At 43.7% G+C, this 14,363-nt stretch overlaps 1 protein-coding gene across 1 annotated transcript in view; it reads left to right on the top strand.

Annotated features, from left to right (window-relative positions):
* Positions 1 to 8,849, top strand: part of CREBL2 (cAMP responsive element binding protein like 2) — a 38,282-nt gene extending 29,433 nt beyond the window's left edge. The window contains exon 4 of the mRNA XM_074936259.1: positions 5,280 to 8,849. Coding sequence (XP_074792360.1) covers positions 5,280 to 5,284 — 5 coding nt within the window. The 3' untranslated portion in view covers positions 5,285 to 8,849. The remainder of the gene's footprint in view (positions 1 to 5,279) is intronic.
* The last annotated feature ends 5,514 nt before the right edge of the window (positions 8,850 to 14,363 follow it).

Here is a 14,363-nt window from a genome sequence, read left to right as displayed (position 1 = left end):
TCCCTGTTCTCAAAGATTCTAGCCACAGTAACTGCTTACCTTTGGTGAGAAACTATTTTAGTCTTCCTATATTTGAACAATTGGCTACTCAGGGGCTGACCTTATGAAGCAGTACTGACTTGTACCCAGATGGCCCTTTCTCTCTTCCAGGAGTTGGGTCTGCAGCTAAATATAGATAGATAGATATAAAAAAAATCCATATTAGCACCTGAACAGAGAATACAATTCAGAGGGGAGTACTTGGATTTGTCGGCAGCCAGGGCTTACCTTACCACAGACACTCATAACTGTGTCTGATCTGGATGGTCGGAACAATTCAAGGAAGCCCCTGTACAATAAGGAACTGTTTACAGCTCCTAGATCATATGGCTGATTGCACCTTTGTGACTGAGCATGCAAGATTATGCCTTCGCTGCTTCTAGGGCTGGCTCAGGAGGACCTATTCATCAACCTGACACAGCCTGGATAAACAGGTCATGGTTCCCCTCCAGTTGAAGAATTCCTTAGATTGGCTCAAAAATCAACTCAGTGTTTGTGGAGACATCCCGTTCGTTGCCCTGGTCCAACAATAATTGTGAACGGATGCATCACTATTGGGGAGCATACCTGAATGGCCTGAGAAACCAGTTTCCATGTCAGCCTGTTGGAATTCAGGGCAGTCAGGGATGCCTGCCTTCGGTTCCTACCCCTTATCGGGGCAGATCAATCAGGATCATGACAATGTGGCTTACATGTTTTTTATCAGCAAACAGGGAGGAACAAGATTTCCCCACCCTGTACGCTAATGCTATAAATTTATGGAAATGGTATATAGCCCATCAGATTCAGATCTCAACCGTTTACTCTCCTGGAGTCCAGAATTTCACAGCCCATGTGCTCAGAGGAGCTTCTCCCAGGACTATAAATGGGAGTTGAACTTCCATGCATTCTCTCTAATACTGCTAATATTAAGAGCGATGAACAAGATCAGACAGGACAAGGCCAGGCTTATTTTTATAGTACTGACATGGCTGAGACAAGCTTAGTATCCTCACCTGCTTCACTTGTGTGTCCATCTGGTGTTCAAGCTTCCAACCACCCCTCCTCTCCTCTCCCAGTATGCAGGTCATGTGCTTCACCCCAACCTAGGAGTCCTCCGCCTCTGAGCATGGCTTCCACGTGGTTTATAGGATTGGAGTGCACCTGCTCAACAGAGGTACAAGTATTACTAAACAACAGAATGGAATCAACTCTAATAACTTATCTTCAGAAATGGAAAAGATCCAACCAGTGATGTCACCATTGCTGACTTGTGCCTACATCCACCTCGCTTACAGCCTTGCTGGATTACCTGCTGGATCTAAAGAAATCAGGGTTATCAATTATCTCGATTAACGTTCACCGGGCCACAGTATCGGCATTTCATCCTTCACTAGGAGGACTTTCCATATTTGCTCACCTTGTGCCCTCAACATTTTGGGGAGCTTCTACCTCCAGGTTAAGGATCCCACTCCAACTTGGGTTCTCAACCTGGTACTCAAATATCTCATAAGACCTCCGTTTCAGTCTATGGCAACCTGATCCTTACTTCATTTATCTGTGAAGAAGGTCTTTTCTAGTAGCTATCAAGTGGGCCTGTAGGGTTGGTGAAACTGGGGCCTTGATGGCAGCCCCTCCCCCTTCCCCCCCCCCCCACCATTTGCGGTATCTTTCACTGTTTTACCTAAAGTGCTGTTGGATTTTCATCTTACCGAGTCCATTCATCTACTGGTGTTTTTCCCAAAACCACGTAAGTCTCAGCTGGAGACCTGCTTTCTTACCTGAGATGTTAGATGGGCGTTAGCCTTCTATCTAGGTAGGAACTAGCTGTTTTGGAAATCACCTAGACTGTTTTTCTCCATTGCAGAGAGATCCAAGAGATTCTCAGTCTCTGCCCAGAGACTTTCAAGATGGATCTCTGGGTGTGTGGTAACTTGCTATGACACAGTGGGTGCTCTGTCCACCCTGGGGATAATAGCACACTCTATGGGATCAGAAGCAACATCCACAGCTTTATTCAAAATCATTCCAATGTCTGAGATATGTAGAGCTGCTACCTGGGCCTTAGGGCATGCTTTTTCTAAATATTATGCCTTGATCCATGCTGCCAGATTGGATGTGGTGCTTGGTAATGTGGTACTGTCTTCAGACCTGGACTCCATTCTGAAGCTCCCTCCTCCCTGTGGGGATACTCCTGTGGAGTCACCTGAAGTGAAGAATCCACGGAGACACTACTTGAAGAGGTGACTCACCCTGTACACTAATTGTAGCTCTTCAAGATGTGTCCCTATGGGTGTTCCAGTGCCTGCCCTTCTCTGATTTGGACAGTTCTTTGACATTTGGATAGAGAAGGAACTGCTGAGGGTGGTTTGCCTGTGCAGCCCTATGTATCCTCGTTGTGCAGTGTGAGGTTGTATAGATAGCTGAATGGACACTGCTAAGGGAAAATCTGTGATCAAGATGCGCACCCATAGGGACATACATCTTGAAGAACTAGTTAGTGTGCAGGGTGAGGAACCTCTTCTTGATTTCTGAGTATAGCTTACATTTATCTAGTGTCTTTCATGCCACAGGATCTCAGTGTTTCACAAATTTAAACTGTATGGCACTTGAGTTCACGTTTAAATGCCAGTGGCCCCAGTGGGATATAAGCATGAGCTTAAAGTTAAGCACATACTTTAAATTCGTTGTTGAATCAGTGCTGTAGAAACTACACAGAGCAATTACTTTATTCATTAGAGGAATAATGAATAAAGAGCTGGATTCCAGATGAATTCAGAGCTGGATATGTGATAAGTGGACAAACCTTTGGTTTTACATCTCATCAAAAATACTATACCTCCTTCCTCGCTCCCTCCATTCTTTATTATTTCATTATGATAGCTTTTTATGAAGGCTTCTTGTACAATAAGTTTGTTTTATGGTGGGGGGGGGGGGGAAACAGGAGCTGGAATTTTCACCCCCACCTTAAATTTCCCATCATGGTGAGCAATGGCTTCCCCATTTGCTGCCCTTCACATCATTAATGGATGTGGCTTTCTGGATTAGCCAGCCATTGGACTTCTAGAAACCTGTCTAAAATGCCAGTCCACAGTCAGTCTGGCACATATAGTGTATTTGTGTTCTCATACCACCATTTTTGGGTGGGATAAAATGGTTATAGAATTAGGTAAGGGAAATATGTTACAGCCTATGTCACGACCATGATCTGTAATAGAGTTGTCTATGCTGCAAACCAAAAAAAGTGTAGGCACACAGGTTCTGCTGTCTGTATCAGACAGCTGTATGCTGGTATGACTAGACAGTTAGTAAAGGTGGGTCCAAACAGCAGTCTATTTGGTATCCTCCTGGCTTGCCGCAGACACTCTAGTTCAGAGGTGGGCAAACTACAGCCCGTGGGCCACATCCGGCCCATGGGACCCTCCTGCCTGGCCCCTGGCCCGGGAGGCTTGCCCCAGGCCGCTCCCCTGCTACTCCCCCTCCCCCGCAGGCTCAGCTCATTGCACTGCTGGTGTAATGTTCCGGGCGGCATGGCAGGGCTGCGAGCTCCCGGTCTGACCCGGTGCTCTGTGCTGCGCGGTAAGGGGGCAGGGAGGGTTGGATAGAGGGCAGGGGAGTTTGGGATGGTGGTCAGGGGGTGGGGCAGTGGATAGGGGTCGGAGCAGTCAGAGGGTGGGGAACAGGGGCGTTGAATGGGGGAAGGGGTTCCGGGGGGCAGTCCAGAAGGAGTGGGGGTTGGATGGGGCAGCGGGGGGCAGTCAGGGGCAGTGGTTCCGGGGGCAGTCAGGGGACAGGGAGAAGGGGTGGTTGGATGGGGCAGGGGTCCCGGGGGGGCAGTAAGGAAGGAAAGGGGGGGTTGGATGGGGCAGCGGGGGGAGCACTCAGGGGCAGGGGTTCCAGGGGTGGTCAGGGGACAGAGAGTAGGGGTGGTTGGATGGGGCAGGGATCCCGGGAAGGACGGGGCGGCTGTTGGGGGTGAGAAGCAGGTGGAGGGCTGATTGGGGGCGGGGGGCCGCGGGCCATGCCCCCCCTCCCCTAACCGGCCCTCCATACGATTTTCTAAACCCGATTCGGCCCTCAGGCCAAAAAGTTTGCCCGCCCCTGCTCTAGTCCAATAACTAGTAATTGAACTTGATTCAGGAATCACTGGATGAAATTCTATGGCCTGTGTTATGCAGGAAGTCAAACTAGATTAACAGATTTTAAGGTGAGAAACATTTATAATCTTCGTGAGCTCTTCATTTTGGGGTTCATTAAATTCATCTGCTCCACTTGGAAACTGGTGTTTTAAAACTAATCTTATTCTTGCTCACATGGTACCTTGTACCTGTGGATCTTGTCTAGACACAAAACAGCTCCCAGAACTGCTTCCCAACAAAGAAGAAATCTGGCCCTTCAAGTTGGGATGCCATCCAGTACACTAGATAATAAAGTGACTCTCCTCCATAATTCCTGTCAGTGAAAGAGGTGTTTGACCCTCCCTCCCTGCTCCTCTTCCCTTTCTACCATTGTAGGTAATGTCATGCGGGCAGCTGGCTATCTCTTGGAGAGATTGAAGAAGGGGAGAACATCTCATATCCCCACCTATCACAAAAGAAATCTAAAAGTCAGTTAGGACGTTAGGCCTGTTGGGGGGGAGTGTGGGTATGGGGATAGAAATTATCCAAAGACTTCCAAAAACCTTGTTAGGTGAACCCTAGCACTTCTTGGGTTTGTTACAAAACCCAGCACTTAATTTTCGTGCACTACTGTTCTACCATGTTTTGTATGTGCATGAAGTAGACCTGACCTGATTCACTGTTATATAGCAATAGTATGCTAATGAACTCAAGTGATTCTAACGGAATTACACGGGTATACAGTTGGAGTAAAGCAGTGTGAATCAGGTCCAAGGAATTCTTAGATAACCGTAAGAAAATAACCACTGTAAATCTTTCCCTTTTTCATCCCAGGTATTTATTTAATGTATGAAATCATGAAAAATGTGAGGGGATGGGTTTTGTCTATCTGTCACTTCACAGAGAACATTTTGCCTAATTATATATTTTTAAGACCCATCAGTCATGGTTTGCTTTCATAATTGGATAATAAACATTCACCAAGGAATCTGGATTTCATGAAGTGCTTTTTAAAAGAACTTTATAACCTACACGTAGTTATTAAAATGTTAGATTTTAAAAGGCTTTTCTTTTTCTTAACAGCTGAAACCATGACTATGTGTAGAAGAGTCCTTGTGATTATGATTGATTTTTCTTTTTCAGGGTGAAAGTTGTTCAGCTGATATGGAAGTCAGCGGTGAATCCAATCCTGCTTGGCATCCCATGAAAGAATGGAAATGATTTTGTTTCAGAGTTCTGTTTGCTATCTGTTCTGTGTGATCTTTTTAATTGTTACACCACAAAATCAGTGTTAATATCATAATAAAGAGTTGGACACTAGCCCACAAATGTATAGAAATTCAGAGGTAAGGCTGAAATTCGACTTTAATCAATGCATGATTAAGTATTGTAGCATATGTGACATGTAAGATCATCTGATATCGATACCCCTTCTGTAGGGAGGGGGAAGACAAAATTTTAGCCTTAACACTAAATTTCCCTCTTGTTAATACTATGTAATGTTCTCGTGGTGTTTGCTTTTTGTAGAATTTAATTTGTTTATTACTTTTTATGGTGGTTACTTGAGGGGAGGGTGCTTTTAATTTGCAGGAAGATATGAGGCCTCACGCTCCTGATATTGCATCAGTAGACCAAAATCAAGTTAAATTTGTTTTTGTCGTATGCATGTGTGGCATACATTGGAACAGCTTCCTTTAACCATTCTTGCAGAAGTTAATATGTATTCGTGATACTGTCATTTGCATTGCTGTTCTCTATCTTGCCTCGTTTAAATTGAAATATTAAGAGCTTTGTTTCTTTACTCATGAATTGCAGCAACACTTCATTTTTAAAAAAAGAAACGCTGGTTTTCAGTTACTTTTGAAGTCACTGAACTTACAGTGGGTCTGATCCCTAGTCAATGGAAGCTTTTCCTGCGTAGAATGAAGGAGTAGACCCACTTGGTCTTATCTTCCCCTTTAACTCAAGACTGACTTTAATTAATTACACTGACACAGTTAACGATGGCTTCAAGTCATAGTTCTTACATACATAGGCTTGGCAGAATTTGATTATTTTTAAAATAATATTGATGTTTATTTGTAAGCATTTTTTCCTAGTTTAGTGATTTTTTTCTTTTTTTTACAGGTGCACAAAATTATGGATTTTTAGCATTTTTTTGATTTCTATAGATTTAAATATTGACAATTGCAGGAAATTATGGGGGTGGGTCAGAAAATGGGGAGGGGAGAAGACAATCAAGAGTAGACAGAGATTCAAAAAGTTAAAGCTTTATAGCCATTAAAACAAATTGACAACATCATATGTTGAAATATACAAAATAAATATCCTTAAATCAAACCCTGATAAGAAAATGCTGCTTGAGAACTCACTTGGCTTATCTGTAAATTTCAGTTATCAATGGAAATATTTTTTTCATATGTTTGTGTATGGTAAAATTGACATTTATGGACATTGACCAATAAAAATCAAATCCTTCCAAGCTTATGTATATGCCATGTTGTCTTTGAGTGGGCGATATAACAAAGTGAGGGTGGAAAATGCTGACCAACCATTAGCAACAGTGGAGCTAACTGGCGCTCTGATGATAAAGTAAGATTCCATTCTGGGACAGGAGGCTATAAGTGGATTGCAAAATGTATGTTTCAATGAACCAGCATGTTTGAAGTAAATGCGAAGATCTTCTTGGTATGGATGCTGGTTTCTCCGTTCAGTCCTTCTTCTCTGGAAGCTGGCAAATAATTTAATTTTAAAAATACATGGTGCTGGCCACAGCAATGCTACACATTCTGTGGTGGGGTTTACCATTGGTGTCCTATAGCTTTGCCATCTAGTTTGATGGGAAAAGCTATGGAATGTTCCTAATACCTGCTGTGAGAATGCTTCTCTCTGACCTTTTTCTCCACATATAAATCCTCCTGTGTATGTCTATGTTGCTGGATTGGTTTTCATTTTGTTCTTTTTTTTGTTTGTTAGGCAGTACTTGGAAATGCCCCATGTGCCTTATCTCTGCCGCCCCACCAAGAGCCCTTCTGTAACACTTCTTCCCTGGCTATGACACTCCTTGCCCCTTTGGCTGAGTAGGCCTGATCTTAGCTTCCATCAGAAGTTGTCATGTCTCTCTGAATGTCAGTTCTCTGGTGTTACTTGAAAACACTTGGCTTACTGACTACACTTTGAGGAAGATATAACACCACTAGCCTATAACAACAATGTACAGCAGTTAAAAGCATTATTAGGTGTTTGAAATCTGCTGGGCACACTTTAAACATTTCTGTCTCTTGCAAATTTGTGGATCTTTTTTTAGCATTCAAGGATTTGGATTATGCTGGTTTATGTGTTCCTTAAACTCCTGTGTTGCCCACTTCAAGCTTTGTCAGTAGTGAAAAGTGTTACTAAGGCCTTGTCTACACTGACACTTTACAGCGCTACAACTTTCTCGCTCATGGGGTGTGAAAAAACACACCCCTGAGCGCAGCAGTTTTCAGCACTGTAACATGCTAGTGTAGACAGTGCCCCAGACTGGTTGCTACACCCCTCACAGAGGTGGGTGTTTTTTTTTTTTTTAGAGCACTGGGAGAGCTCTCTCCCAGTGTTCTGCCATGACTACACTAGCGATGCTTAGCAGTGCTAGTGAAGATGTGCCCTAAGACAGAAGCCCAAATTTTGCTCTGATTTATATCAGTAAAACTCCTGTTGAAGCCAAAGGAAAATGCACTTGTGTGAGAAGAGTATTTGGTCCAAAGGGCCTAATTCATCTGCCTCATCATCAGCAATAATGTAAACAATACTTAGCTCTTACATAGTGCTTTACATCCATACATCTCAAAACACTTTACAAAGGAGGGCAGTATCAACCCATTTTACAGAGAGAGGCAAGTGAGGCACAGTTGGGAAAGTAACTTGCCCAGTGTTACCCAGCAGGCTGGTGGAAGATCCAGGAATAGAACTCAGGTCTCCTGAGTGTGTCTGTGTAGATAAGCCTTAAGTATAACATGTTTTATATACATATATACTCCAGTCCTGGAGCAGTGATGGTCACAAACAGCATGAAGAGCGATCCCCTTTTCCAGGAATTTCAGCCAAAACCATGGCCCAGTTTCCAGGGAGCAACTCTGCTTCAAATATTGACTTCCAGTAGAGCCAAAGGGAGAGAGAGAGAGATAATGCTCAGGCTGCTCACACAGCTCCCTCTAGCCAGAACCTTGCATAACAAAACTAATATCACAGACATCTTCCCAAAACTGAACATTTACTTGTACGCTGGAAGATGATCTTGTAAGATTCTGTGCAACAGCACCACCTGGTGATAACTGCCACAAGGTTATATTCCAGGGGAGGGTCCAGTGCTCTATCCACTAAGCTACACTGTGCCTCAGTGTAAACCAAGAGTAACTTCACCCCAGTAAACAAAACTACAATATTAATTTGGTTTGAAATCAGAATAATTTCCAGATACTTTAAAACAGAAAAGGGTGGAAATGGGTGGTACACATCTGGGACAAGCTAATATTCCTAAGACGAGTATTTTCTTCTCAAATTGTGAGGTTTTGGAGTCGTTTGTGCTTTCCAAAATACATCTCTGCACTGTAATATCTTTATCACTTCATTTCACACAGGTTATTCTTTGGGTCTGATCTGTCATCTCTTGAAATAAAATAGTAATTAGCCTTTTAATAGTAGTGAATAAACTGAAGGTTTTTGGAGTTCCATCGTTTTGTGTTTGTTTAAAGTATGCCAATTAATGTTGTCATTGATTAAAACCAACACAATCATTCCCTTAGCCACTACAGGAGTGGTATTGTAATGGATCTGAAGTTTCCTACTCACCTGGACAAATAACAAAGAGCTGAGTGGCAGCAGGAGGAGGAGATAAGTGGTTTGTCTAATCCCTCTGACATTCACTCCTCTTACTGAATGAGCACAGTGACAGTTTTGTAAACATACTAATGAAAAAAAGTTTGTATGCAGAGTGATGAATGGTGAATTCATTCCAGTTTTTCTCTGCATCACGCTGGTTGCATGAAATAAGTTGTACAAACCAAAATGTAAAGAACTAATTAACATCTTTGCCGTTGTCAGAGAGGCAGAACCTTGCTGTCACAAACTGCAACCTGAAACACCACCACTAACTAGTATATAGAAAATATACATTGTAAGACCGGATTTTCTTCCCCCACCCACCCTCATATTATGTGGCATATACTTTACTTCAAATATCTTTCTCTCTTATTATAAAGGGGTTCTGCCAGGCTGCAAATTATACACAGGATTATTCCCTCTGGAATTTCCATAGCCCCTGAAAGCATGGAGGGTGCTCCTGCCCTATGGCATCTTTTCTTTGACACATGCTATCTTTCCCTGGGACTCCATGGATGACCCTTTCTGAGGCTCCTCACTGAAATGCTGGGGACAGAGCTGGGGATCAAGCCTGTTGCGCTCGGTCAGTTATGGAGTTCCAGTAGGCATGGGTGATGCGTGAACCCGCTGTTTGGGGAGGCTAGCCCCTGACCCTGCTCCTTCTGCATGAGGCCCCTCCCATTCCACATCCCTTTCCTGCCAGAGCCCCAAACCCCCCCACCGTGACCAGAGGAGCCCTGGCCTGATGGCTGGCCTGAGCACCAGCTGCCCCGAGTCCCGGCCCTCCAGCCCCAGCCACCTCAGCCTGCCCTCTCTAAGCCCTGCCAGCTTTGAGGGAGAGGCTGATGGAGGGTGGGAAGAGGAGTAGTGTGGGTGGGGCCATGGAGGAAGAGTGGGACGCGGGGTGGGGGGCTTGGGGCCTACTATACCCGCCATCCATGCCAATAGGTAGTTAATACAACCCCAAGATCCATCGATTCTTTTTATGGCTGCTACCTTTCAACCACAGGAGGACGCTGCCAAGAACAGCATGGCTCGGGCAGAAATCAGGCTGCCAGAGAAGGTGACAGGCTAGAGTACAGGTTAGGGACCATATTTCTGCCTGAAAGAACCTGTTTAGAAGTCTGGTTCCCTGCAAGCTCTGCATCTCCCCAACTCCACTCTTCCTTTTCTCTCCTTCCACCTCCCCCCTTAAAAAGCTTAAGATGTTACTGCAAGGTTAACCTCCTAGTTTTCAGCCTCTCTGCCTGCCTGCTCCTCCCCCACTATCACCCTGCCCATTCAGAGAGATTCTTTTTGGGAGAGAGTGATCTAGCCTCCTATTTAAAAAAAAATCATAAAAATATCCTTACCTGTGTTAATCAACACTTCAGACTGTAAAACTGTCACTCTGGTAGTTTTAGTCATCTAATCTATGTGCAGAAAAAAATTAAAATTCTAATTTACTGTTCACTTTTGTTAGTTTCCTTTTTAATTTTTTTCTATTGGCTTGAACAATGAAAATATCCTTGTTAGTTTCATGCTTTTTCTATTCAATTTCATTTCATGTTCTCATTCGCTGACACAATGCTGCGTAGTTTGCATTGTTGGCATTGAATTTTAAGGAGTTTAAACTGTTACCATCTGAATTTTAAAAAATTCCATTAAACCCTTTTTTTGGCCTCAGACTTTGTAAAAGATTGGTTACAAAATCTATGTTTTGGATCCAGTTTGACCTTGCAGTGTCCTCTTAAATCAAATCAAAGATGTACAGATAATGGAAGACAACCATACTCATGACTGAGTATAAATATTCATCTTCTGTGAATGTGAAATTAACAGGTGAGTTGCATTAGAGCTTCTGCTATTTTAAAATAGGAAACCACCGTGGATTTTTCTTTCAATTTACAGAAATATAATGCTGGTATATGGGGTGATTTCCCCCCCCCCCATAGAGCACTGTATATTTATTATAAAATAAAATGCTGAGCAAAAGGAAAGATCTTTTTATTTCTTAAAATTGCACTTTAAAGACATAGCTTAAATATCTTTACAGAAGAAGCTGTTTCTTAAAATAGTAATAGTTAATACCCAGTATTTGCGTTGGGTCAGTGTTTGGATTCTCATGTACACTTCTAACCAATTCACCTTAGAACCCTTACATTCATGCTGTAGCTAGTTGCATTTTTTAGTTGAACTGGGATATAAATATAGAAGGTTTTGGCTTAATTGTTCCAATCTCTTTCTTTCATATCATACACAGTTCTTTTCCCCAGATAGTTTGACCCATTCTCAGCTGGTGTATATTGGTATGCTGATTTACACCAGCTAGGGATCTGGCCCTACATAGTTTATAAGCTAAAATCGCAAGTGTGACTCGTGTTCATAAAATCTCCTTAAAGGGGCTTTGATGCTGCAAAATGTGAGGGCTTGTATGTGCATACGTGTTTGCAGAATTGGGACCCTGCTTACATTTGGAGGGCTATCCTGCAAGATAGTGAGGGCCCTCTGTGACTGCCTGCGACTGGTTGGTAGGATTTCCCAACATAAATGATGTCATCATTCTTTTGATGACTACATGTTACTTTAAACTGACTTTCCATTTTTTTATTGTTTCTTTCCTTATTGCCCCTTTCCATATGGAATGTTATGCCCCCTGTGTTTAATTTAAGATATCCATGAAAAATATAGAGGGCTTTCTGTTTGTCATGGGGAACTTGGAGGAAATCCAGTGAAGGTGCCATGGTAACAGAGTTACCCATTCTGGAAATTATATAAAATCAGACCTGGGGGATGAGATAGATGGGAGGCTTCATAATAGGATAGAGAAGCTTTCACCTTTAAGTCAGTGCTTTAGGAAGATGAACTGTTATGTCCTAATAGGTGTGTTTTGATCTTTTATGACCTTGCTTCGTTTACATCACTGCTGCTGTGTTTGCCAGCTAGGAGGTCACTCAGCTTTCTTACCCAGCCATTTGAAGCCAAATGGAACAGTGGGAGATCATTAGTATAGTAGAACCTCAGAGTTATGAACACCTCGGTAACGGAGGCTGTTCGTAACTCTGAAATGTTTGTAGCTTTGAACAAAACATTATGGTTGTTCGTTCAAAAGTTTACAACTGAACATTGACTGAATATAGCTTTGACACTTTACTGCAGAAGAAAAATGCTGCTTTTAGTCTGTTAATTTAAATGAAACAAGCAGAGAAAGTTTCCTTATCTTGTTAATTTTTTAAAAACTCTTTAGTTTGTTAGTAGTTTACATTTAACACAGTACAGTGCTGTACAGTATTTGCCTTTTTAAAATTAATTTTAATTTTTTATTTTTATTTTTGGTCTCTGCTGCCTGATTGTGTACTTCTGGTTCCAAATGAGGTGTGTGGTTGACTGGTCAGTTTGTAACTCTGGTGTTCATAACTCTGAGTTTTTACTGTATGTCATACCACAAAAGCCACTGCACAAAGTATATTTTTTAAGCCATTGCAACTCAGCCAAATCAAAATGGATTCTCACTGGATCAGTGAAAGGGATATCTGATCAAGAAACTATATTCCTTGCTGTCTTTCAAGGTTCTCACAAAAGAAAACCTAATTCCCCCCAACATATATTAAATACTGCTAGATTAATTGAATCAATTTTTAACATTGGAAAGATAAAACTTATGCGTCTTCCTCTGAGTAAAAAACATCCATTATCTTGAAAAGGAAAAACCTCACTTATAAAAAAAAATGTTCAGATCATAAACAGGAAATAAACCACTAGACAATCATTTACTACCAATTGATGTCATTCATTTATCTTGTTGGAGCAGGGTTTATCAGCGTTAAATGAAATGCAGCTGAAGGTTTGTCCTGTGCTGCATGTACTGCATTCAGCAACTTCAGCTAAAACCATTGCTAACCACCATTGTGAGTGACACCTTTATTTTACACTGTAGACAAAACCTTACCTCTCAACCTACCAACAGAGGTGGATTAAGGTTTCCTGGGCCACCCCTTCTGCCTGTGGCCCCACTCCTGTTCCTCCCCTTCCACCTGTGGCCCAGCCCGGAGCCCCACCCCATTCTGCCCCTTCCCCTGTGGCCCCGCCCCTGTTCCACCCATTCCACTCCCCCCCCCACACTGCAGCCCACAACCCATTTGCTCTTTTCTGCCCCCTCCGTCTCCAAGACCAGAGAAGCTCTGTCCCCCTGCCACAGTTCGAGGGCCACAGCAGGAAGTGAGAGCTCCTCCACCCCTGAGGCCACAGCAGGGAATAAGAGCTCCTCCAGTCCTAGGGCTGCAGTGGGGTCTGCGTGCTGGGAATTCCCCCACTGCCCTGCACTTCTGTGGGGGACCAGGGTTGGGGCGCTCGGGCTTCTCCAGCCTCGCCCACCCGGCACTTCTGCTAGGGATGGGTGGGGGCGTGGGGGCTTTACCCACCTGCCCTGTTTCACTCGGCACTTCTGCCGGGGTTGGGACACTGAGGCTTCTCCCACCTCGCCCTGCCCAGCACTTCTTCCATGTCCCGGGTCAGGGTGCTGGGGCTACCCCTGTCCATCCCGTGGCTTCTGCCAGGGCTCCGGGCTTCCGCTGTTCTGCCGTGGATTTCTGCTGGGGCCCCCCAATTGGCCAAGGCCCCTAGGCATGGGCCCCATTGGATAATCTGCCACTGCCTACCAAGGCCCAAATGTGGGGCAGAACACGTGACAAAGACCAAATAGGAAAGCCACAAAGAAATGAATCATGCAGGACACTTTCAAATGCTGTGGGAACTATTCCTTTGGTATAAATGAGTCTTCTGTCACCTCAGCTACATGATTATTTGTGATTTAAACAATTTTCAACAATAAATGTGAGGAGACATCAAATTTGTGTGGAATTGGAGGTAACTTTAGGACTTGACAAGTGATAATAAATCTCTTGCAGTGTGCTCACTACACTTGAGAGTTATGGAAACTGTGATAGTCTGCTTTATTTAAAAAATGTACATCCTCTCAGGTACTTGAATTTATCATAGGAGCATAGAAAGGGAAGGGACCTTGAGAGGTCATCTAGTCCAGCCCCCTGCACTGAAGTAGAACCAAGTATACCTAGAGCAGTGGTTCTCAATCTTTTTGGGCTCAGGACCCATTTGTAAATGTTTATGGCCTGTCGCGACCCAGTAAATAATCTGGGGGTAGAGGCCCTGGGGCAGAGCTGTAACTAGGGTGAGCAAGCATATGTGCATCCCCTACCAGAGATGATGTGTGGGGGCGGTGGGAGCGTGTGGGGTCACATGCCGCCTCCCCCCCCCCCCCAATATATTTTGGTTGTGCCCACCCCCCAACCCAGACAGGCTGGATGGCCCACTGAGGTGAGTCAGTGGGTGGAGATGGTATTCCCTCCCTGAGCCCTGCCATGTGGGGCT

This window comes from Natator depressus, chromosome 1, assembly GCF_965152275.1.
Source record: "Natator depressus isolate rNatDep1 chromosome 1, rNatDep2.hap1, whole genome shotgun sequence".
In the NCBI taxonomy this organism is placed as follows: domain Eukaryota; kingdom Metazoa; phylum Chordata; order Testudines; family Cheloniidae; genus Natator; species Natator depressus.
The sequence above is the reverse complement of the archived record's forward strand: the minus strand, read 5'-3'. Positions and strand labels throughout refer to the sequence as shown.